Source organism: Vidua macroura, chromosome Z (assembly GCF_024509145.1).
Source record: "Vidua macroura isolate BioBank_ID:100142 chromosome Z, ASM2450914v1, whole genome shotgun sequence".
NCBI classification, from domain to species: domain Eukaryota; kingdom Metazoa; phylum Chordata; class Aves; order Passeriformes; family Viduidae; genus Vidua; species Vidua macroura.
In genome coordinates, this window is record NC_071611.1 from 279,781 (window position 1) to 305,887 (window position 26,107).

The following is a 26,107-nucleotide window of genomic DNA, read 5'->3' on the forward strand; positions in this document are numbered from 1 at the left end:
CACTCCCAAAATATCTTAACAAGCTCCAAAATCCAGCGGGGGTGGAGGAGAGAGAGAACTCCATGACACCTGGCTTTTGCAAGAGAAAAGCTCAGCACAGTAGTTCTGCCTTAAATATCTAAAACCAAAATATTTTCCTTAGATGATTTCATTGACATGCCCCTTTTTTCTTTTAAAGGTACCAGATTCAGGTAAACTCACAGATCACAGTAGGTAGCAGGCAGGGAAAGCTGAGGAGCTGAATACAGAAGCTTCCTTTCTTCAAGTAACAAGAAACATTTTATGTTTCTGTATTGGTACAAAGAATTTTTTTCCATTAAGCAATTATCTGATAAGGATTATTTTTCACTATGACATTTTAACTGTCAGGAATTATTACCAAGTCCTCTTATTAAGTAGCAAGACCACATCCTCGTGAAAGCAGCATTTCTCCATGTAAAGCTCCTGAAATATATACCCAGTGCATCCTAAAGACCATAACATGTAGAAATGGGTAAAAACCTGCTGATTCTGGTGAAAAACCTGACCGCCTCATTTGGTCGGAAGCCATCGGGTCTCGGTTCGCGGCGGAAGCTGCGGAAACTCTCTGGTGCCCTCTGCTGCCAGGCACAGCCCCGGGCTCGCCGGCACCGGGCGAGACCGAACACCTGCACCGAGGTACAGGATACACTGATACCCTGTGCCCACACCCGGCTGCCCAATATTCATTTCACACACCCGTACGAGCATCACCATTACCGTTTCACAAAGAAAACTATCCATTATCCAGCTCATTTCTGCTGAGCAGCCTTTCATCTCTCCCTGTGCCAGCACCTCTCCTACACAGGCCACACCTGCAGACAAGGCCTCCTTCCCAGGTAGGCACACACAGCTGGCTCTGCAGCCAGCAGTGGCTGCGTTCCTCTCAGCACCTGCCCACGGCTGCTCCCTGCACCCCACGGCTTTTATGGGAGCACACTTCATTCCACAGGGAAAGCACAAGCCACGTGTGCTTGCTGGTTTCTTTCCCTTCCCACACTGTTAATAACATTTCATTTCCACTACACTGGAAAAACTTCCACTGCAAATCAGCTAGAAAAAAGAAAAAGCAACAACAGAGTATGAACTCTCCCCTACTTGAGCAACTGCCCTCTGGTCAAGTGGTTCAGGGAATTCAGTCGCAGGTCTGTTCCACCTCCGGGGCCTCCCTCGGCCAGGACGCACACAGCACTCTCCCTCTGGCACACATGCAAGTGCTGAAGAGGCATTCAGGAGCCAGAGTACTTTTTTTAATTGTTTGATTAATTTATGAAAGCAACTCCCTTCAATGGATTTGTCCCTGCTCATCGGGGGAGCCATCGGTGGGAGAAGGGGAACAGGCTGTTAGCCAATCCAATTCCAAGGCAGTACACGTGCTGGGGAGATAGCTCCAGGGGTACAGCTATCACCACAGTTTTTCCAATAGTTACAAATAGATATACCATAACTCAAAGTGGACTAGAAAAGTGATAGCAGACTTAAAAGAACAGGTACAGGGCAAACATCTGTCATCTTTGCCACCTGCAAAGCACAGCCACATGTGCTCTCCTCCCATCACAAACCACAGTGACAGGACACATGAATAAAGAAATCAGCCACATTTCAAGCCACCTTGCTCACAAAAGGAGTACACAGCATGACTTACAATCCTACCAACAGCCTGGAGCCTGCCTTCCCCAGCTCCATCATGGATCCTGGACACATGAAATCAAACCAGAAAAAGGGCTTTTCAGGAAAGAGCAGGTAAAAGCAATAAACCCAGAGGCAACCCATAACTAACTCCTATGCCATTAGAAGCACAGCTCCCTGACAATGAAAACATCTGCAATTTTAACTGAAAAGCACCTTACATTTTCAACTTCCAGACAGCCACAATTTTCACTTACTTCATGATTTAGAAGGCAAAATACAGTAGCTAATGCACCCCATCAGCTGTATCTTTATGGGATACACACAATCTGAGTTCAGCCAGTACTTGGATTCTTGTATGAAATTTATTACGACACTTCAATTAAGAATTTGGAAGGAAATAAATGTCAAACATTCACACATGCAAGTGGACACTAAATTCACGAAATCCCAATCTGCAGTATCTACAGCTCACCATCGGTACGTATCACAGACTTGTAATTTTACAAGGCAAAATATAAAGCAGGTTACAGACCCTCACTTACATCTACACTAACCAGCCTCTTGTGCCCACCTCCACTGCACCTAAGTGGATGAAATGCCCCACATTTAACCATCACCTTGGGGTGCTCACACTTACTAATCCACTCTGCATTCTAATTGCTTTGTGTCATTGCAACTGTAATTCCATTTTTTTTTTTAACTATTAGGAGAATCATAGGAAGCTATGAGGTTGGAAAAACCCTCTAAGATCACTCAGTCCAGCACAAATCCATGTCCCCAAGTGCTACATCTAAATGGCTTTTAAATCCCTCCAGGGATGGGGATTCCACCGCTGCTCTGGGCAGCTGTGCCAGGGCTGGGCAGCCCTTTTGGGAAAGACATTTTCCCTAATACCCAACCTAAACCTGCCCTGGCACAGTTTGAGGTCCTTTCCTCTTGTCCTGCCCCTTGTTCCCTGGAAGCAGAGCCCGACCCCCACCTGGCAGCACTTTCCTGTCAGGGTGTTGTGGAGAGCAAGGTAGTTCCTCTCAGTGTCCTAAGATGTCCTTGCTATTAAAATTATTTCCTAAGTCAAAAAGAAACCCAAAAAAGCAAACTCAAAAGCACTGAGATTTCTTTACTGTTAAAATCCTCAGAAGTACAAGTTTCTCCAGTGCTCTACACTGTAAGAGACTTTCCTTAGATTTAATCAAGAAGGAAATGGCTTTTGGACTCTGCAAGCCCACAGGCAGTGTTTTATAATAGTAGAGTTGATTAAAAAAGGACAGGACAACCCACTGAGATGCAAAACACAATGTGCACCTTGTAGCTAATCCTTCACAGTCAGGCAGGAGCACGGAAACTGCTCTGCCCCAGAGTCTGCAGCCCTGCACAGTTCCACCGTGCAGAGACACAGCAGCTGCTGGGGCCGCAGCTCTGCAATACCAACGTGTTTCAAATGACTGTACCTTAACTCATTTGAAAGATTAAAACGAATTTAAAAACACATGTAGGGAAGATGTTTTTAACTCTGTTTATATGGAAATCCTACTGACTTGAGACCAATTTCCTTAAAATATGTTAACGGCCACATCAATAGGATTCAGTACTAACTACACTTGGATTTAACTTCATGCATTTTGAAAGATAAAAGTTATGCTGCTTATGGTCAGCATCAAAAACTGCTCTTCAAAAGAAAGAAAATAAAAAAGCTTTGGCATACCATATTCTGCACACAGCTACCAAAGGAACGCTTGTTACAAATTTCACCCAAAATACTAAAGTTGATTAAACTTTTAATTGCTGCTTTCATGTAGTTTTAAGCTAGATACACAAGCTAATGAACAACTTGTAAGCATCATTAAATAAATACAGGAAAACCCACAGGGAGGCTCATTCATACATTCAGAAATTAGTCATTTCAATAAAAGCTAAAATTGGATACTACCAATTTCAAACACATAAAACCCTTCTAAGTAGATTGGAACATTTGCAGTAGAGCATTTTGTCATGCTTAGGCTTAAGAGAGCAGGAATGTCAAGCCTGAATTAACCTTCAGAAAAAGGAAATTACTGGGTTTGGGTTCATTTTAGCTTCAGAACCAGCTTCTCCCCCCCTGCTATGACCTGGTTGGGTTCTGCAAGCCTGGGCTTTGAGCTGCTTCCTGTGCTCGCAGAGCGGAGGGAAGGAGCCGGCAGGAGCAGCCAGAGCTGCATTAACAGCTGTGCCAATGCACACCCAGCACCTGCAGGGACTGCAGCCCTCGCAGGGCCCTTGCCCTGCCGAGCTGATCATGTTCCAAGGATCACAGGCACTGCACAACACCCACCTGGCTCCAAAGATGTCTTTCTTCGCCAGATCAATGCCAGAAACCACCTTCACCCTGAGGATGCGAGACTCCTCCTGCGACAGAAAAGAAAGTGGGTTTAATGTTTACTCTGTAGGCCATTTTGAAGATCAGCAGCTGGCAAGAGGTTAGCAAATAGCTAACCTAGGAGTCTCTCCTAGGGAGGATTTGGAAAAGAACCGCCTCTTGGAAGGCTTATCTGAATCCAGCCATGAGGAGTATTCGACTCCAGTCAGAGCTGTTAAGAGTTCAATAAAGGCAGAGTAAGAGTAGATAACAGTAATAACATCATAGCAATAATACTGTAACAATAATAGCAATAAAAGTGGAAGAGAATTTGCTGAACAGGGCCATTTCACATCCTGAGTGATCCATATGCCACAAATTCATTCGGCATTGACACTGAAGCTCTTCAAACACAAGGGAAATTATTCATAACATTTTCGTAATGAGAGATGTCTGTAGTGCAAAAATCGAGGATGCACAGTTTAAAAATAAATACTTAAAAATAATTTTTTAGGCCTGTCTCACCACCTTGGTGTACGTGGAGAGTTCAAAATCAGCGTTCACTGACAGATGGCAAGTCCTGCAGATGCACATCACTGGAGCATCAGCCTGTTTATCACTTCACTGCATGAAGCGCCTGAGGAACATCAGTAAAAATGGCCTTTTTTCACTTGGTTTTTTTCACCCTGTTTGAGCAACACAAAGAGGCCACCAAAATAAAACCTGGAAAGTCTTCTACAGAAACAGGTTCTGCAGTCCCCCGTATCAGTGATACCTTCTCTCCTCTGATAAGCCTCCCAGAGCTGCAAGATACTGGATTCAATTACAGTAACTTGAGACTCTGTTCCTTGAAGCCTGTTCAGAAAACAATTACACTTTCCCACAGGTTTCTCCTGGTCTGTTTGTTTTAGGCAGCTGACAGCCAGACACAGCTTTGTGTCAGCTGTCTTGGCACAGATTTTTCCAACTGTGAGGAAGGTCAGGACCAGCCCCAAAGTAAAGCCATACCTGGGCAGCCCAACTCACCCCTATTGAAAGAGGCACAGACAGGGATCAGAAAACAACAGCACCATTGAATCTGTCTGCAGGGAGAGTTCCACGCTGGCACATGTCCTGACCGAGGAACCGGGCTGCAGCAAAACAACACTTGAGACACAAATCCTTCCTGTAAACCTGGCGTTTGGTATTCTCCCCAGCAGCACTTAACACCGCAAGGTACTTTCTAATTAGGGAACACGATTTTTTTCCCCAAAAGGGCACAAAGCTTACCTGAGAAGTGAACAAAACAGCATGTGAAAAAGAACAATTCAATGGACTCACATTAGTGGATATTAAAGGTTTTTCCTATGTACCATGTGCCTGGTTTTCTAGAGCAGTTTTAATATACAAAAGGCAATGAACTTGCAAACTGTGATCAAGATAATTCCTCAGTAAGAGAAGACAGCATAGAAAAAGCCAAGCAAGAACTCAGACTGTTCAGACCTCACTGAAGTAGGAGGAAAACAACAACTAGACAACTAAAGGAGAAGTTGCAATAGTTGTTTCTATATTAACAGTATTACTCAAATTCCCTCTAGCAAAGTCCAACATCAACTTTGCTAGAGTGACATCTTCCTCCTGCACTGAGGGCACCTCTGCATATTAACTGATTCAAAAGAAACCAAAGAAAAACACAAACAAACAAGTAATCCCCCCACCATCTTTAAAAGAGAAAAAAAATGCAAGAGGAGGTCCCACTACTGGAGGATCTCTAATTGAGTTTTGCAAGATACAAAAGATGATGCTCCAGACAATCTAAACAGATTCTCAAAAACCTGAAGGGTCATATCCATTTTAAGACCCCAGAAGCTATGACCCTGTTCCCTCCTGCAATGAGCTTCTCAGCCTCTCCTCAATATTCCAATTTAACAAGCAGAACAAATGTTTGTTCCAATTTTCATATGCATGAAATATGTATACATATACATGCAATGTTTAAAAAAAAAAAATTAAACCACCTCCTCAGTTAGTGATGAGGTCTACCACATGTACCATATGTACTAACTTTTCCTGACTCCTTGTATCACAATTTCATCCTTTATTTCCAAGTGTCCTGTGCCTAGGTAAAAAAGGAGTTAAATTATTACAGCAACAGTGAAGTGATCTCACCTCACTGTCCACCAAAAAATCAGATAAATGATTGCTTGGCTGGGCACAGCCTGAGACTCACAGAGTACCAATTACCTGATGCAGGTTGCCACCCAGCCCTCTCTGAAAAGACTCTGCAAGAAAATTAGGATTTTGGTTGTTTTTTGTTATAAACCAAGGGCACAATGACAGAGATCACTAACCACAGAAAAATTCTGCGTGAGAAGACCCAGGATCCAAACCCCAAATAATAAAGGGATCCCAGCACAAGCAGAGAATGGGATAAGGAGACAGACTGGGAGGATTAAGACAAAGTGGGGATCTGACATGGCAGACAGCGAGGCTGAAGGATAATAAGCATGCAGCTGGAGTCCTAATTTTCAAGTAAACAAACAAGAGCGAGCAAAGCAGGGTAACAAGACTGATCAGAGACACAGCACAGCTCTGAGGGACTCGAGTCAGGGAACCAGGTAGACGCACGGCAGGAGCAAAGCTCCCTGGGGAGGAGCCACACAGAGGGAACAGGAACAAGGGCCTCCTGCAGCACCCGTGGCTGACCGACCACGGACACCCTGCTGGACTCCAAAAAAGCACTTGCTTAATTAGCCCGGCCGTATCTTAAGAAGGAAAGAGATGCCAGAAGCAATGGTGCAAGCAATGGTGAGTTCTCTCAGCTGAACAGCTTCAGGTCCCACATGAACTGACACTACTGAGCACACACTCACTGTCCAGACCACAACCTGATCCACACAAAAGCTGCAGAGCACAACTTACTGGCAGTTAAGTATCCTGACTGAAAGACTTTCATCAGTGATCAATCACCTAATAAATTCTTAAAGAGCAATTTCCCAACACAGACTCCCATCTTCTGGCAAGACTATCCCATACCCTTTAATTCAGCAAGCAGTGGAGGCAACTGCACACCACAGGATAAAATCTTGGGATACTCCTTCCCTCCTCCTGCATCCAAGAGTCCAGCACCCACCCTCACCTGCTTATCATCCCACCCCATCCTTCCATGAGCAGCCAAATTCTTCTCCTTGCAACATCACAGAGGCAGGAGGCAGGAAATGGCAACCTGGGAACAGTTAAGTGGAGACAAGGCTTCAGAAGTCACTTGCCACTTGAGTTGCCATTTGCCGAGGTAGAATCTTCGGTTCTGCCCAGAGCTGAAATTACATAGCAGAAAGAAATACTTGTCTGCTGATAAGATTAAACTATATTCACCTTTTGTGCAGGAAGTGAACACCTGCCTGCAATTTTTGTGTTCCACTGAATTCCCTGCGTTTTGTAAAGCACATATCCTAAGCTGCTTTTTGAAGCATAGTTGGAAAGAGAAGTTCAGATCACCCTACAGAGCCATTTTCCTATTCTATTTGAGCCTTGTCTGGAGCATGCTGAGCCTGGAAGGGGCTCCAGATGCTGCCATTCCCTACCCTGGGTGGCTTCTGCTTCCAGAGGCCAGGCTGTGCTCAGTGCAGCCCCAGAGCTGATGCTGCAGTTCCATTCCCGCCTCGCTCGGGTTTGGCACCTAGAGTGCAGAGCACAAGTGGGAATTCCAAGCAGTGCCATCCTGAGCAACGTGACTCAATCCATTGGCAGGCTGCTGGGAATGTGAGGCTGTGTGTGCAGGTGGGGATGGCGGTGGGGCTGGGAGCACTTTGGCAGCTCCCTGTGGACATTCTGGCAGCTGTCCCTGCCCCCAAACACGGCCTCCGCAGCTGCTGCAGCAGCCTGCCCTGAAGGGCCTGGTTACCTATTAGTGCTGAGCTCCACTGCGCCTCACGTCCACACCGACTTCTGCTTTGTCCAATCATTAACATGAAGTTTACATACTCCTGCCTTCCCAAAACATGCCAAAGGTTACGGAGTTCTTCTCTTTGCTGAAGGGTAACCTCTACACAGGCTCTGTTCTCTTAGCCGCAGTTCACAGTGCCATTTCAGAGGATTCAGCTTATTTAGGTGGAACTGGAAGCCTATTATAGATCAAAACCCAGGCTTCATCAACAGTGAACAAACCTCAATTCACCTCAGAAAAGATGAAGGAAAACAGATGTATTTCCAGATTTAAGAGACTCTTGTATGTATATTTATCTGTATTATTCACATTTTGTTCTTTGTTAAACACACACCATATTCACTTTCTCCAATTGCTCTGGAAAGCCAAGTAATTTCTAAGACCCATTAAAGCACTCACATAAAGAAAACATTAAGTTCTCCCCTTTGGATGAGTAAAATACCCTGGAGCTGGGGAGTTTAGAGAAGAGCTGTGACAGCAGAAGAGAAAGAATGAGGGCCAAACACAGTGTCCTGAGCTGATTTCTCCCCCACAGGCAGGGTGAAATGCTGCCCATTCAAAGGGTGATCCAGATGACACAGCTCAGCCAGCTACACTGACATAGAAGTGCTGTAAAACCAACCTGAACAAGCTTTGCAATACACATCTGTATGTTCTGAATGCATAGAAAAGAAAGCCACAGCAATCCAGCCTGGTGTAAGAAGGAAAGCTGCAGATGTCAGCTTCACACAGGACAGGCAATCCCATGACACATGTAGCATACGCATTAAGAGAACAGCCTGAAATAACAATCGATGAGGGTATAAAATTAGAAGGTTGACTCATTTAAATGAACAGACAAGTGTGAAAGGCACAACGGCCGGATCAATGCAAACCAATATTTGAACAGCTGTCACGCAGACCAGGAAGATCAAACATTTAACGTGTTTTTCCAAAGGTATATAAAGCCGTCCCCAAGTCAACCACCCCGAGGTGGGCAAGTTTATGCCCCTATTTTCTGAGCCCACGCAGCCCGTGTGGGATGCCAGGTGTCCCCCTGCAGTCACACTGTGCACAGCCTTCGCGCCGGCACCGAGAGCTGCACTTACCGCGGACCCCCGCGCCAAGAGCTCCGCCAGGCACCGCTGCTCGCCCGCCGCCTCCGCCCACACACGCGGAAGTTCAGCGGCGGCGGCAATAAATGACCGTCGCCAAGGCAACGAGGGGAAAGGCCAGCGAGCTTGGGTTTCACCTGGACAGAGCCTCACCTGAGTCACGGTGGGGGAGTGTCGGTTGGGTTCAGTTTGGCTACTTTTTTCTCTTCTCTCTGTGTAGAGACATTTTTGATTCCAACCCACAATAGGCGCCAGCGAGGTAAATTTCCACTAACTACGAGGAGAGAAACCAGATCCCACTGGAATGTTACCTGCACGTAGAGACTCTGTGAATCTGGTTTCACCCACCTGAGCACCTCATCTCTAGTTTCATTATACCCGAAAGTTTGCAAAACATAACATACTAAAAGATAACAGATCTTTAAGTCAGTGTTCTGATGGCAAAACAAATCCAAATGGAAAAGACAACAAACTTTCAATTCAATGTTTTAACTGGGCCACTTCTGGCTTCCTGAATGAAAACTCACACACAGAGTCCTGTGTGAGCTACACACACACAATCAGCAAAACACACACTGCTCTTAAATCTCCCCATTTGCGGGGGTGGGGGGGGGTGTGGAATCAACCAGGATCTGCAGTTCCAAAGCCAAATCAAGTATGTGTCACCTACTTCAGGGCCAGTGCTGGCCACAGCAAGCCTAGTAACCATGTTAGCATCTCCTAAATCTCCCAGCAACTGAAACCAAGTTCAGTGGCAGAAGAGTTGAGCTGATTCTTACTTTGGTTTGGTGGATTAAACCAATCCACATATGGCTGAGTGGAAAAAAAAGTGCTTTAGGAAGCAATTCCACATCACCCTCTTGCAGAGAGTATTCCCAAATTGGCTTATCCTGTTCTGACTGGCACCTCCCTAACATCAAACAATGCTGGGCAGCCCAAGAAGGAGAATCCAAGTGGGGTGCCCTGTCTGGCAGGCTGTCACCACTACCCTCAGGAAAGGCAGCTGAGAGCACCCCAAGGAAACAGCTCGATCTCTAAGGACATCACAGTGACTTTCTGAAGGCCATAGCAACAGAACGTGGAAAGCCTCCCTATAATTCCTGCAATATCTTACAAATCTTGAAATTGTCAGTGGCAATTTTGCCAACAGTGTTTGATAAAATCTCAGTTGTGCAATGCAAACAAAACCATGCACCAGGGCTATGACCCAAATCTCCACTCTCCTCCGCAAGTTCAGCACAGAAAACAAACTTAAAAGGTCACTTGGTTACAACTCATCTGGCTCAAGCAGGGACATTAAAATCGCATTTCAGCTTCATCACAAGCAGCCTAGGAACCCAGCCCAGAACTTTGTCCTTGCATGTGTTCATCACACTCCTCCAAGAGTAAATCAAGCTGTGCCTTTTCTTACCCACAGCGTTCTCAACCCTCACTGCAGAATGCAATGTATTTGTAAAAACCCCATTATTTTCTCCACAGATTGCAAAATTACAGCAAGTAAACCTAAAGGCTTTTGGAGAAAAGAAGGCTATACAGTTTGGATCATAAAGACCCTCCCGACTGAAATGCATTGGTCAGTTCATGGAGCATACCTGGTCTTCCAGAGCACTCCTGGCCAAGCAAGGATTCTCATACGGAAGGAATCATAAAATGAAGCAAACAGCAGTAAGCATTTAAAGAACTGCAGAGTTTGGAGAACTGTGGTATTCATAAGCTCATACAACAGAAAAATAGTAAATGTTTTACAATAGCGATTTAGGTCCTATTTCAGACCTCTAAAGGAAAGGGATTATATTCATGTTTTCCTTGTCTGGAATGGCACACTCAGCAGACAAAACACCATGTAGATTTTAATCAAGGCACAAGTTTGTCTTAGAGGGACACTGTAATGATGCCACTCTTCCATGGGGACAAACCAGCAGAGAAGGGCACACAAAGCTGGAATGAGCAAGCTAGAACACAGACACCAGGAGTGGTGCATGGGGATCAAAGGTACCTGCACATCACTGACAGTGCATAGGACCAGGAGTCCAGACATCCAGCCCAATGCTGGAAGCACACCATTAACAAACAGGCTCAAACCACAGTGCTGCCCTCCTGAAAATCTGCTTACAAGGTATTTTTACTACATGTTTTAAAAAACTAAGTGTTCCAAGTGAATTGTGATCTATTTTTATAGAAACTCACTGAACTCCATGCAGTTAGATATACTCGAGCAATTTTAGCAAGCATGTTGAACCAGGTCACCAGTGAGCTTTGGAAATACCTAAGAGGATGTAAAAGAACTTCCATTTAATGGACCTGCTGCACAAGACTTTTTTCTCCTTATTTACCTTTCAGACCTGTTTATACCATTAAAAGAATTCATGTAAGCGAAACATTGTTTTCTGCACAACCTCATTGACACTCATCCAGTGTCTCATGCAGCAATCACAGAATCATTACAGTTGGGTGAGACCTCCAAGATCACCAAGTCCAGCCTTCAACCCGATACCACAATGCCCACTAACACCCTAAGGCCAGGAGGGTATATTTGCTCAGTCATCTGTACATGCCATGCATTTACAGTCTAGGAAATTCTCTTTCCAAAGGAAACTTTGATCTGCTTTTCTCTGGATAAGAAGAGGGAGCAGAGAAAAAGAAAAGCATTTGGTACACGTTGCTATTAAAAACCTGAACAAAGCCATTTGCATCAGTCTGTGACCTGACAGTGACTCTCCTATATGGACTTAGCTTTAAAATGAAAGAAAAGAAAAAGAAAAAAAAAAAGAAAAAACAAACAAACAAACAAACAAAACCACCTCACACCCACTCTTGATATTGCATGATAGACCAGCACCAAGACCATCTACATCCCAACTGAACATCTACTGTGAATTTCAACAGAAAATTCCTAAAGAAAAGTCTGACAGAACTTCTTTTCCTTCCCTCTGGGGAAACAAAAACCAAACTGATTAATTAAAACATCAAGGTTTTATTTAAACAAGTACCCCACTTTGTGACACACACAAACTACCATAAAACAAAGGAATGATGATTCTCTGTGTAGGATTTTGCCAGTGTCAGGACACTGGCCCTGACACTGACAAAAGAACAAGGCAGGTTGGTTTAATTTCAAATCCTCATTATCCTCAGGTCAGGGCCCACACGGATCCATTACTTTCCAGAAGTACTTCAAAACTTACTAGGCAAAAGAGAACCACTAAAAGCCATGTCCCCAGTGGATGTCTGACAACCCTGTCCAGTAACAAGAAAGGGTCTGAATTCCCAATTAGCAGCCTGCAGCAAGGAATCACAGAAAGACCCGACAGGAGGACTCGCTTTCAAAGCAGCTGCTCCAGAACAACACAAAGGTTTTTACCTTTCACTAAATGAACCTCTGATACATTTATAACTTAATTATTAAAAAGAAATAAAAATTAAACATCTCAAACTGGTGTTTTTTTGATCTCATGAAATGCACTTAACAGTCAAACTTTTTAAAAGTGAAAAATTATGCCTTACACTTAATACAATAATCTTCATTTTTCCTATGTGAAATGGCACACAAATCCAGCGTAACGCTGTATTTTAGACAATCGGTTCCCACAAAAATCCACCGACATATCCAGAAGCCTCCATCAGCACGCAGCAGACACACCCACTCCCCCTCCCCGCCCGAATTCAGCAGCGATGTTACTCTGGTTAATGCTATTGCCAACTCAGGGCCAGGCTGGGCAGGGCTCGGAGCAACCAGATCTAGTGGAAGGTGTGGCAGAGCACGCAAAGCTCCCGTATCAAACAGGGGAAGCTGAGCTGCATTCACTCCAGTAGCCCAGCTAGTTGCCAACGGATCACACAAACATGTTTATGTAACCACAATCTATATTCTTGTTAGATATTTAATGATTCCAGACCATAAACCATCAGCGGCTGCACTATTTAATGACAAAACACACATTCAATAAAACCGTAATCCTACAATAAACTCTGATTGGAGGCTCATTTCCAACCCAGATAACTCCAGGGATCGAATCCACGGCACACACACACAGCCCAGAGCTGCACCACTGGCTGTTTCACCTAGAGAAAAATGAGACAGGGAGCTGCTTAAACAGGCTTTGCTGGAAAAACCTTGAGAGCATGAAAACGATGCCAACTGACAAGAAAATGCCAGTGTCACTCTTAAAACTTGAAATACCTCTGAACTTCTTCAGCCTCAGAAAGACAAAAGGCTCAGGAACCCTGTGTGACAGACACAGCCAGCAGGGACACGCCAGGCTGGGAGAAGTGTTTGCCAGAGGGAAGAGCTGGTTACATTGCAATTACTTTGGGACACCAGAACCCACAAATCACCTCTCTTAAACAGTGTCTGATGTGAGGCAGTGCTCTTGTTACTGTTCCACAGAGGCTGGAAAATGGATTTACTTGTGCCTCAATGGGCAAAGGGTGCTGGGGGCAGAAGCAGAGAGGCTGAAGGAGGTGGGTTTGCTCAGACTGGAGAAAGCAGTAACTCCTAATTCCTGTGGATCACAACCTGACATCTGCAGGGAATTCAGCCTGTTCTTTTCACTTTTTAGCTGTTGTAATAGCTTACCTGCAGTAGCTTTAGCTCAGAGCAGAAGTTGGGAACGTCAGTTTCCAGAGACACTTCATTTTCTGACACAGTTTGTTTTGTTGCATGCATCATCCTATTACCCAACCAGAAATTAAATTAGATCTTCCAGCTCATGGCTGCAGTTAATAATTAATGTTACTGTATGAGTTTCCAACCTCCCCTGGTGAAAAATTTCTTCCAAGCACATTAACATTTCAATGAGTGGTGTTGTCAGTAACTCCAGCAGTTCACTCCTTCGGCTTCTCTTCTTCATCTTGATCAAGTTTCTTTTTTTAAAAGAATAACAAGTCATAGCCTCTAGCAGTACCTCTTGTCCATTAAGGCTTTGCTCCCCAGGAATTTCACATTTGGAGGAAGAATCACTGCATTACATCCTCTGCCCAGATTAGGGGAGAAAAACCAGCCACTCAAAGCAGTGAAAAGGCCAAGTCAATGGGGAAGGGATCTGCTCCCACCAGAAACACCTAGTGTCAGGCCTTTGGATCCTACCTGTAGTCCTGGTGTTTCCAACCTACTTGCACACCATGTTCTACCTCCTTCTCCCCCTTCCCTTCCTGCTCACTTTACAAACACAGCAGCCCTTGACAAAGCTTTGACTCTTTTTGCTCATTATGAGTACTTATTTGTCATATAAATTGATAGCCTAGGGCTAGTAGGTTCTTCCACCCGAGAACTGGTGCCTCACAAAGAACGAGAAAACTTTTCAGTAACTAATCCAGGCTTAAGGCTGACTAGATTTTGGCAATTGAGCAGGAGCAAGCACAGCCCCTCCTGGCTGGAAAGACAAATCCCACAGTAGAAGTCTTCTTTGCTTCTTCTCCAGTGCATCCACTGACATACAAGGATATGTTATGAACAGCCAAAGATGAGAACAGAATTTAAGGTTGTGTGAAAAATAATTGGAGTGAAAAAAAAAAAATTAACAAGAATATGCCCAATGCAGGAGACTGAGTAATTCAGCTGCAGAAGCTCTCTCCTATGCATACATGCATTGAAGGTGCCTTTGAAGAGGAAGAAAAGTAGGTAGTATCTTAATTTAAAGGCATTTTCTTCTTTTAATGGAATATGCTTGTTTTTACACACTGTAAAAGAACAGACTAAAGAAAAACAAATACAGTGATAGTGATACTGAGCACTTTTTTGGTTTGTATCAGTAATTTCTGCATATATATTGATGGTGGAAGGCTTGGAAGGATTTCAGGGAGGGTTGGAGTGTTGCTTGCATTGGTTGTTAGATTTGGAGTGGCCGTTTGTTTTGGTTTTTTGGTTGTATTAATTGTTTATGGGAAATTCCTTCAAAATTTTTGAATTTCTATCGATAAATGGATTGCTGCCGGACCAAGTGCAGAGATTAGCTCAGTCACTTGTTCCCAAAATGGTACTTGACACTGACTAGACTAAGAAACACTCATTAAAATATTCACCACTCATTATCTAAAACAAAGGCTGCACTTTGTGTCCTGCCAGGCATTCTGGATGCAAACTGGGGCTCGATGCCCCAAACAAAAGGCACATTCAGAATCCATGTTTTGCAGAAGCTGCAATAGGGTCAGTCATTCAGCATCCCAGAGCAGGACCTTGTCCCGGGGAAGCACAGATGCACGTTCCTCAAAGAGGCAGAACAGGAAGGGAGCAGAGGGCACAGCAATGCCGAATTCCTCAGGCAAGTTACAGGCAGTGGATCGGCTTCCACAGCAACCAGCTGTATAAAGAAACTATTGCTTCTACCTGCTTATTCCTGACCCTGTATCACATTGCTACCTGCAGAGATGATGAGGTACACACGGGGCTGGTTGCTCCTGACACCACAAGGACTTTTAGAGAGCTCAGTCAACAACCTTGGGAATAAAGAACAGGATTTTTCTTCCAAGAACACAAATGCATATTACAGTGACTGAAGTACAGCAGTGAAAAGCTCTTGGGATCACACAAATTAACACAAGTCTGAAGAACGAACAAACTCAGTTTCCTCCAGGCAGGTTTAAATGAAGTCACATCCCCTTCCAGAAATAACAAGATGATCTACACAAAGTCCAAATCCGCTGCTGAATGGCAACCATGCTGTACAAAGCAAAGGGAGAAAACCAGCTTGGAGCTGCAGAGCCCAAACTGCAATGGCACAGAACCGCTTCCTTTAACAGGCTCTCCCATTGGAGACAGGCTGGGGCTCCACAACAACATACAACCTAACACATTCCATGTGATTGTATTTGTCCTGCATGCAAGCCCATACTGCAGCTGCTTATACTGAACACAGCAAAATTTGCTCCAAAGATCAGAAAACACAAATGCTGGTAAGGAACTTGTGACACTAAGAAAAGTGCTGAAGTGATCAGCAAAAAACCTGAAGTTGCCAGGCACAGCAATGCCCTGAGGGCAACTAAATCAAACCAAACCACCACACCGGAGTCAGCAGTTTGGTTTGTGAAGACTTAGTCTGTGTTAAAGCACAAGACCCAAAATATGAATGAGGGAGGCTGTGTTGAGATTTATTCAGCAAGCAGAAAGTTTGGTGCAAAAAAAGAAAAAAAAAAAAAAAACAAAAAAAAACAAAAAAAAACAAAAAACCAAAAAAAACAAAACCAAAAAAAAAAAACAAACAAAAAAAAAAACAAAAAAACAAAACAAAAAAAAAAAACCACCACAACAAACCTCTTGGAATTGCTGTGGCATCTGGGTAACTGCACACAATTGCTATAGCATACAGGTAACTTCCCATTCCCTGCTGAATGCCACCCAGACAACAAAGAGCAGCATTCTCCCAGCTCAGAGCGTGTGTCAAGAGAGAGAACCAGCCCTGCACACACAGCACCACTGAGGCAAAGTCTGTGTTCCAAGTGTACTAAGCTCTCCCCTCATCCCAGGCTCTGCAAGGAACATGAGTGAGCACGGAGCATGCTCTTGCAGAGCCTTGGCAGTGCCTCCTAACCCAAGGAATCAGCCTGGCACACAGGACTAGCTAATATCTGCTGAATCCCAGCTTGCTTTCCAACACAGGCCGCAGAGACAACAGGAGCAGCTCCAGCCCTGGGCAAGGAAAAGGCAGCAACTCGCGTGGCACAAATCACAGCCTGCTTTGTCAGAAGGAAGCCTGAAAGTCACTGGCCTTTGAAGAAGGAGAAGGAGCCTGCCAAGGAACAACGCTATGGAACAGGTGTCCTGCAGAGGGATATATCCTCTCTTCCCAAGCACTTTTATAACAGCAAAAAAAAAAAAAAAAAAAAAGCACAAAAATCCAATACCCAGAGAAACAAAGGAACTCAGAGGGATGCTAGAGGAAAAGTACCAGTTCCTCCATGTAACCAATAACCAACAAGAGATGGGAACACCTCTAAACCAGAAAGAGGTCCCAACACAACATGTAACCTGCCAAAGATGCAGGGCAGCAATGAGAAAGAAATGAATATTATTTACTGTCCCTTCAACTCTTTGCAACAACTTTATCACGTTTTGCTTTGACAATCTCAGAGGCAGCATTTCAGCTCAGTCACTTCCCAACTTGCCCACAGTCCATCCCCACAGTAGCCAGGCCAGAGCTACCACTAAACTGGAATAAGCTGGAATAATGAAAGATTCTCACAATTAGTCTTTACCAAGTCATTGCTTGAATGCAAAAGGGTAATTTTTATTTAATAATGAGAGTGCTGGCCAGCCCAGCAGACACCTTCACTGGCACACAAAGCCTACTATGTAATTTGGTACTATCTTCTGATAGGAATATCCAATACTTCTGTATCCAGAGCAGCAAAGTGCTCTTTCTTCCAACACTCCCACCTCTCAAACAGTGATCTGGACATCTTCTTTCCTTGTTCAGCCTTCCTTAAAAACTACAAGTGAGGCCAGAAAACTGTAAAAAACAGTAAATCAACGTACTGTGCCCTATGCTGTCATGTACCTCCTGAAATGAAAGCATTTATGGAATATTAGGAAGGAGAGGGGGAAGGAGAGTTTCTCCATGAAAAAGCTTTTCAGAGGTGATTATACAGTGCAGGTTGTCCTCTGTCTCAATTACCTGCAATCCTGCCTTTCCATCTGACTGCAAGACTCGAGATTTCTCAGAAAGAAAAATCTCCTTAGTGGCATTGAAACAGCAAGGATGTTCCAGTCTGAGTGGCATGACTCCAAGGACTGACACAACATTAAAAAGTCCCCTGAAAACTGCAGGGAATACCATCTCTATCTGAGAGCACAGACTGCAACTAGAGTTCAGAGATTAAATCCAAAGGTCAAGAATTGCCCCCGTTGCTGGGCACAAGCCACTCACAGCAAAGACCTCCACACTGGCCCTTCAGCCTCTACTTGCTCTTGAGTTTAGCACTGAGCCCCAGGGACACAAGTGAGAGGACAATGGGCAGCAGAACCAAGACCACCAACCATACCCACAGAAAACACAAGACCCAGGTAAATGCCAGAGCAAGAGGAATTCAGGAAGCCTAAATAAGAGCTGTAAACAGCTTTTATCACACAGAGGTCCTGGATTTTCAGACATAGCACACTCACAGGGAGCACAAACACACACACCATGTGCACCTCCTGACCAGCTGTCTTCCCCATACAACCTGTCTGGACTAAAGGCTAGCTATGGGAGGCAGAGTTCTGCCAGCTCTGGCCTCCAGGACAGGGACAGTGCCCCAGCCTTGGGGTCAGCATATCCCCATGGCAGCCCCAGTGCCCAACACCCCAGAGACAAGCCAGCAGGACATGCCTTGGAGAGCCACACCAGCCCCAGGACACCAGTAGAGCCTGTTTGACCTCCTGATGGCAGCTACCCCAGGTCACACATCCAGCAACACCTGTGTGACAACCCTGGTGTCCACCAGCCCTGGTGTGCGATTCCAGGCTGGGGGATCAGCTACATTACTGCCTCACCTTCCCAATGAAGATCAGGAGATGCTAAACCACCAAAACCAGCCAGTTTCCACAGCAACAGTTAGCACTGACACACAGAGCTCCTGTAGCACATTCCAGCCTTATCAAAGGCTATCTATACGTGTGCTCCAGCCTGCAGTGACGCCAGGCTGGGGACCCCAACTTCACTTCCCAAATGCTATAGTTCTGGTGTCCCACACACAGAGGTGACCAGAAGGGGTGAGTAATAAGTGATTTCCCTCACCAGGTACTGGCTGCAGCAGCCATTTCGGCACTCACCTCTGACATCCCTGTCCCACAGGATCTACCTCCTGTCCAAGTTTTGGGAATTTGAAACAACAACAACTTCACTCCCTGTAGGGCACAGACACTTGAGAGCTGCTGGGAGCCTGTGGCATGCACTGGCCCAGGGTACGGATGCCTGCACCAAATTACAGATGATCATCTCTCACTGGAGTGAAATGAAGAAACACAAATGCAGGTACAAGTAGCTCAAAACTGAACTGACCAGACCCAAAATAAAATGACAGCAGCACAAGGGATTAAAGGTAAATTCTCATGATGTCAGCAGCCTGAAGAAACCGCTCAGGGTTTTGCTAAATCAATTCAAGCAGTGTTAAGAGGCATTTCTTTAATAACAATGTCAATCAAAATAGTGACTAAAGCTGTGACTGAAACGTTCTAAAGTATGCACTCGTTCCAAACCAAATTTTGGACAACATTCTAAGCAAAAAAGTGACACAGGTAGGAACATGATATGAGAAGGTCACCATAGGACTTGAAAACACATTAGCTACAAACTCCAGCATCTTAACTCTGCAGACTTTGAGGCCAGTCACTAACAGTTGTGAAGGGCCCACGGTTTCAACAGCTTCCAAAAGGGCTCTGTCAAGATCTTGCATTAGGAGCATGCAGGAACATGGTGACAAATGACCTGGCAGGTAATCCACACCCAGCCTGTAACCATTTAGCACAGTCTGCTTTACAATGTTTGACTTTCAAACTACAACAGAAACTAGTTAAGACAAAACCAAAACCTGACTGCAACTTGATTTGGCACAACCTCTAGTACAGCTGCAGGATATCCCTGGAAAAAACAACTCTGACCTTGCTCCAGCCTGGTCAGGCATGCCCAGCACAGCACCTGCAGGACAAGGGGGTCTGCAACCACCTGTCCCATTCTGGGGTTCCAGAGTGGCACAGCCACCACCCTTGGGATGCAGCTGGCCCTAAAACAGGGATACATAAAATCTCAGCCTCAACACCGGGGAGGAAAATGCAACATGTTTTTTACCATGCTAATAAGAACACAGAACGAGAAGGCAGCTTCCGGATAAGAGAGGCAACAGAAGCATCAGGATAATCCACATTGTACAAAAAATAAAATTTGGAAAAAATATCTGTAGTGCTACCTTAAAAAGAGAACAAACCATTCAGGTTCACTGTCCGTTATCTCTCCTAAAGGCCCACATCCAGCTCTGGTTTCCAGACCCTCAGCCAGCCTCCCTGGTGGCCAGGGGAAGCCTGTCCCTGTTCCTGCCCAGCTCTCAGGTCACTGTATTTCCAGTGAGCACCCAGCAGCACTGCTGGAGTCCTCATGTCATGCCCATAACCAGAGAGCGGCTTCTGAGGAAGGAAAACACACCTCTGGCACTCTTAGGCTACCAGCGCCCTGGCAATAGCTAGTTTTTAACGAGAATGCTCTCATCTCCCACAGGCCTCTTAGCAAGCATGACTGGTAGGAGAGGATCAGCCTCCGAACTGTGGGCGAGAACCAGCACTGGAGCCAGCTGAGACGAGGACCACACAGGAGAAGCCAGCCCTCCTGCTGGGCTGTAGATGCCAGGAGGCACTGCCGACAGAGAAGGCAGGAAATAAGATTCATCCCACTCACTGCGCTCCCAACCGGCGAGTCATCAGCATCCAGGTGTCAGGATCCAGGTGTGTCACCACATTGTTGGGACCAGCCTACCCTGCCAGGGAAAACCACACTGCAAGGCTTTCTCCCACAGGGAACAGAAAGGAGAAGTGCCTCCTCGGGCCACAGTAGCAGGAGTGGTGTTATTCACACATAGTCCAGGCCAGGCATGCACAGGAATTTACCTGATCCTGAGGACTGAATGTTTTTCTATGGACACTGGAAATAAGGAATAAAATAGTAAATGACCAAACTCGACCAGATAGGACTGAAACAAACCAAACAGCCAGTAAGGATAAAGCAGAGGTCTTTCTGGCACCCACCCAAACACGTGCCTCCACCCCTTATCCTAATGAAATAAGTGCAGGCTATGCAATGAACATGCCCCTCACTGTGGCACACAGCACCTAAGGTGCCCAACTCACCACTCCTTGGATCGGGCAGTTCTCCACCTCCAGTGTCCACCCACCCAGTGGGATGGGTGTAAACTTTAGCACTAAGACTGCATTTTCACAAAGGGGTGGGGGGGGGGGAAGCCACATATGAAGAGATGAAGTGAGGCAGGGAGGTGATCCTGCAACCTTTAACTCTAAACAGTGACACCATTCCCTCACCTATAAAATGGAGCTGCATCTACACCACTACTGTATGCTCTCAGTTCACTAAAGCAAGACCCATCCAAGACAGAGCATTTTCAAGTTCTTTCAGCTCAACTGTTACAAACAATAGCCAAGCCAATATTTTATAATACCTTGAACATCATTGTACCAAGAGCAGAGGTTAAAGAAGCACATCCATTGCTCATCGCTGTACAGCAAAGCTGTTGCTTTGTTAATGAGGCTGAATCAGCACAAGCACAAAGCCCAAACTCAGTTTTGTCCACTCACCACTTCTCCCTCCTACCACTCCCTTCACCACAAACAACAGGAACGGTCAACTTAAGAATTCTTTAAAGAAAGGTTAAAAACTCCACTTGTTTGTTAGGGAATTCATCCGTGTAATGCTCTGCTTTTAGACAAACTTGCCAGACTTCATCAGGGTCAGGATTCTAGCCAAAGCTCTGGATTCATGAGACCCACACAGCCAGTGTCACAGCTCATGGCCACCAAAGAGCAGGTGCCCTACCCTCCCTGCACACACACCCTCCACCACCACCCCAGCAGCTTGTGCCACATACCTCTGACTTCCATCACCTTTCCAGAAGTTACTGAAATGCAACAGCCCTGCAAAGACATGGGATGCTGTCCACGTCCACAGGTAGTCCCAGAGTGTAAGAGAGAAAGCAGCGTCTCTCTTTCAGCAGTGCAAATCCACTGGAGTTGCGTGGGCTGCTCCAGAAGCCATCAGCTTCGACTTCCTCTGCTCAAGTAGCGGGTGGAGGTGCAATTGAACTGTCCTGGGGTCAACCACTGAGACCAGCACCAGCTGAAGGTGCTCAGCACCAATCAAACATCAGCACCAGCTGAAGGTCCTCAGCATAAATGAAACACAGCACCAGCTGAAGGTCCTTAGCACATATCAAGCACCAAGGTGCTCAGCACATATCTAACACAGCACCAGCTGAAGGTCCTTAGCACATATCAAGCACCAGCTGAAGGTCCTTAGCACATTGATCAAACACCAGCTGAAGGTGCTCAGCACATTGATCAAACACCAGCACCAGCTGAAGGTCTTCAGCACACCACACACACCCAACTGTGCCACAAGGGTCCAGTGCTAAGGAGGCATTACAACAGGCAGCCCTGTAGTACACCCAATCCATAAATCCACATTTAGTTCATTTGAATAAATCAGGCTAAAGTACCTCTGATGGGAGCAACCAGTACAGCCTCATTTCCAGGCACCTGGGCTTCCTGCATCGCCCACAGTCTCAGCTTGGCCTCCTCTTTCCCACTCCAAAACCCAACCCTTCTGTGGGGACTTCGTTTTTGTCCACATGGCTTCCAGAGCAGCACGCTCCAAACCTTACATCCAGTGCCACCAGGAAGAGGCCAAAAGCAGATGTTCCTCACCACAGCAATTTCCAAACAGACCATCCATGAGGGAGTCATCTCAGGACATCTTCTCCTGCACACTATTCATCACCCTCATCTCTACAAAATCCCACCATGAATTCGGTGTCATCATCTACACAACATAAAGATGCTTAAGGAGAGTCAGACTTTGAACTGCTTTCAATTAAAACCAACACAGATTACAGGAATGTACTTCCACCCTCAAGCCAGGATTATTCAACACTAGGATCTGCCAAAGGAGAGCGGACAGCACTGTTGTGCTCCCTGTTCCAAATTGTTCTGCTTCTGTCCAACAGATAAACTACATGGAAACAGGAAAACCTGACTTGAGCTGGCAGGACACCAATACAGCCAAACTGATCCATGCAGTGAGGCACAAAAATAAGGTGCTATGGCTTAATGGCAAAGCCCAACTCATTCATGAAGCGGTTCCTCAGAATAGCCAGTGTTCTCACAACTGGAAATGTTTATTTGATTACAGACAAGGTTCCTAAATCCTAGAAATCAGGATTCTGACTAACACCTATAGTCTGCCAGCATGCAGGAATTATGGCCAAATAGAGGGAGGAAAAAAATGAACAATTACAAATATACATACCAAGGCTGTTGCCCAGTCAAGACATCACCCAGCAGACATAATACATCTCAATGCATTCCATAATCCATCTCAGAAATCAAATTTCTAGATTTGTTTTGTTGGGGCTTTGAGTTGTTTTCTGTAGGTTGGCCTATTTTTAACTATTTTAACTGCAATTAGCTTCCAGGCCTGTGCAATTTAGCCACATCTCTTATTTTAAAATTAATTACTAGCTCTCTACAGAAAACAATCCCTTTCTTAAGGATTTGGTTTTCTTCTTTCTGGCAGGGGAGAGAAAAAGACAGTGGGAGCAGGGGAAGGGAACACTCCAGCACTAGAAACTGGGCAGTTTAAGAACCCCGTGCTGGAAAAAGTTGGCATGACAGTGTGTTGGATATGTCTGAGAGGCACAGTTCCAGTCCCAGGTAAACCCTGTCAGGTGTTAGTACTGACCTGGCAGCAGCTCCAGTCCTGAGCTGAACACGCCGGCAGTAAAACCACATTCCTTCCTCCCAGTGCTCGAGCTAGGAGTCACCCAACCCGCGCCACATTCCTACCCAGCTTACCCAAAATAACAGTGTACACAAGATTACACGGCACTTCTTTTCGCAAGGGACAGAGCTGCCCAGCAGCACTTCTGCTGCTACAGTGAAACCCTCCTATTCAACACAGTGAAACATTTAAGAGGAAGTAGCAGTGTAAGCAAAAGATGGAGAAATTTGTGGAAGTTTATGAGATTTGTCTGTTCACCAACACCAAAATTTAACTGTAATTAAATCAAGCTACTTCTGCACATTGTTATCCCATCTACAACTTTCTGTTGACTGAAGCTGTTGGACAATCCAGCCCTCACTGCTATTACAGGGCCTGGAAGTTTCCAGCTTGCTCAGAAAGTCCCAGTTTATATTGCAGAGTTTAATTAAGCAAAGGTCTTGGCCCCCTCCAGTGTTCTGGGACTGAGAGGTTGTCAATTCGGCCCAATCCAGCAGAAATCAGTGAGCTGCCAACAGGCTGCACCCATAGCACCAGCTCCGATGCGGCCTCTGGATCCTAAAGCATCTGTGCAGGCAGCCCACCTCGCAGCAGGAGCTGTGTTTGGTTCAGAAAGGATAAGTATTATATAACACAGAACCTTTCACTGGCTGGAGACACAACTCCAGCCTAGAAGCTGCAGGGGTGAATTCTTCCCACAACATCCTAAGATGTAACACCAATTCCCTTCTGACAGATAAGCTCATTTGGCACTCATACCATGCCTGGTGATATTTTCAAAACAAAACACAAAAAATCCCGTCAGAGATCTGTTAACCGTAACTCCCAGTGCAAGCTGTGCCCCGGGGGTGAGGTGCCTGCTCATCAACAGGTGTGGGGCTCACAGTCTGTATTTGTTTCCCAGGAAAATGGCCTCTGTGCAGGATAGAAAAACCTCGAGTTCCCATTTCCCATTTCACAGTGCCCTCCAACGGCCAGCCCTTCACATGACACCCAAGGAATGCTTCCATGGGTTGCACTACCTGCATACCACCCTCAGAGGCCACGACAGCAGCCAGGGGAGACAGAGCCATCTCTGAATGGGGTTATAGCTAAAACTAACATTCCTTGTCTACCTCAGACACTCACGTTAACACAAGCCTCCTTCGATGTCTTTATATTAATTTTATAATAAAGCTAGAATTTACTTAGTGTCAGCACTAGTGACCAAAACATGCCGATAACTCATCAAAAGCTGGTTTAAAATGCAGGTTGTTATAAAAATCTATTGACCTCCTGAGAACCACAGCCTATTTTGATATTCTGCCACACAAGTAGATATGCAAGCCCTGTCATTTATGAAATGCTTCCCTACCTGGACTTTTAAATCATCATTTAAGGTTTACATGCTATCCCTGAAGCCAGTGCACTTCGAGTCTATAAAAACAATTCAGGGTCAATAAAAACGTCACTATTCTGAATTGCTTATTGCTAAGACACTGTCAGTGCTGTGACCAAGGGAGGCCCTGCTCATACTCAGATGGCAGAGTGAGGCTTTTATGTAACTGGAATATTCAGAGCAGAAACAACAGAGCTCTCATTTAAAGGGTCTGTGTTCAGTGGTAGTGACAAAGGGTGCATCTTCTCAAGGAACTCAAAAAGGTTTTTTTCACATAAAGCCTCCAGGTTTCAAGAACGCAGTGGGTTGGGCGGGAGCGCATAGGGCCGGGGTGCATCCCTGGGCAGACTGGCCCCCCACACTGGCCCTTTCAACCTTGCAGCTGAGGAGCCAACAGCAGCCCACAAGCTGCTTCTCCAGCACATCAGTGCCCTGGTCCTTCGTGCAGCACTCTTCCAGTGCCACGGCGCCCGGTGCTGCTCCGGGAGCTGTGCTGGGAACCAGCGCGATGAAGGGACACGGCTCTGGAACCTCTCCCCAGCACCAGTCCTGGCAGGGGCTCCGTGGGGACAGCCCGGGCTCAGGAAACATCTCTGGCCATGCCAGCACAGTGTGGAAGCCAGCTGAGCTGCAAGGTACAGCCTCACCACTGAGACCACACAGCAGGAAACATCACCTGAAATCTAGCTGCAACCATCTACAACACTGACACTGCCCCAACAACTCAGCATTGGCATTACTTCCCAAGTTTATGGTTTGCTTCAAATGCAAAGTAGAGAAATCTGGCCCTGAACTCCCACATGTCACTGCTGTCACCAAGTCCAGGGAGGGAGGGAAAATCACAGCCCTTTTCCTCCCCAGTAAATCCTGCTGATTATGAGCAATAACACCTTCTTGAGGCCTTTGCAGTCCCATCTCACGGATCCGTTAACATGACACAAGAGTATCCGGAAGGAGACACCCTCAAGGGAGATCATTCCAGAGCAACAAACCCATCAGGAACATGTAAATACGAGGCACAAAAGCCAACCTCCCATATGCCTCAGTCTGAAACAGTTTGCACAGACAGTTTATCCATCACAGCACAAGCTGCATTTCACCACAGCACCACTGTGGCAGATCTTGGCTTATTCCTTACCTTGATGTCAGATCCAGTACAGGTGAGCCTGTGCTTTACAGGAATCCATCCTGTCCATAGGAACCATTTCCATCATACTCAGAGCTGGGCTGTTTCTCTTTCCCCTAAGTGTGTCTCAGTAA

General features: G+C 45.7%; 1 protein-coding gene and 1 long non-coding RNA gene across 13 annotated transcripts in view; one reads left to right on the top strand and one right to left on the bottom strand.

Annotated features, from left to right (window-relative positions):
* Positions 1-26,107, bottom strand: part of NEDD4L (NEDD4 like E3 ubiquitin protein ligase) — an 88,640-nt gene that overhangs the window by 58,618 nt on the left and 3,915 nt on the right. For 8 of the 11 annotated variants that reach the window (XM_054004446.1, XM_054004449.1, XM_054004447.1 and 5 more), the window contains one exon: positions 3,959-4,032. In XM_054004446.1, the coding sequence (XP_053860421.1) occupies positions 3,959-4,032 (74 nt within the window). Of the gene's footprint in view, positions 1-3,958; positions 4,033-4,510; positions 5,841-8,995; positions 9,059-9,780; positions 9,926-26,107 lie in introns of those variants that run through there. The other 3 variants (XM_054004453.1, XM_054004445.1, XM_054004454.1) reach the window with 3 other exon arrangements.
* LOC128822666 (uncharacterized) lies at positions 9,129-12,297 on the top strand. Of its 2 annotated transcripts, XR_008441548.1 has the most exons (3): positions 9,129-9,260; positions 10,481-10,666; positions 12,137-12,297. It is a non-coding gene; the product is annotated as an uncharacterized LOC128822666 (long non-coding RNA). The 2 variants fall into 2 exon arrangements; XR_008441547.1 differs by lacking the exon at positions 12,137-12,297 and having other exon boundaries at positions 10,481-10,682.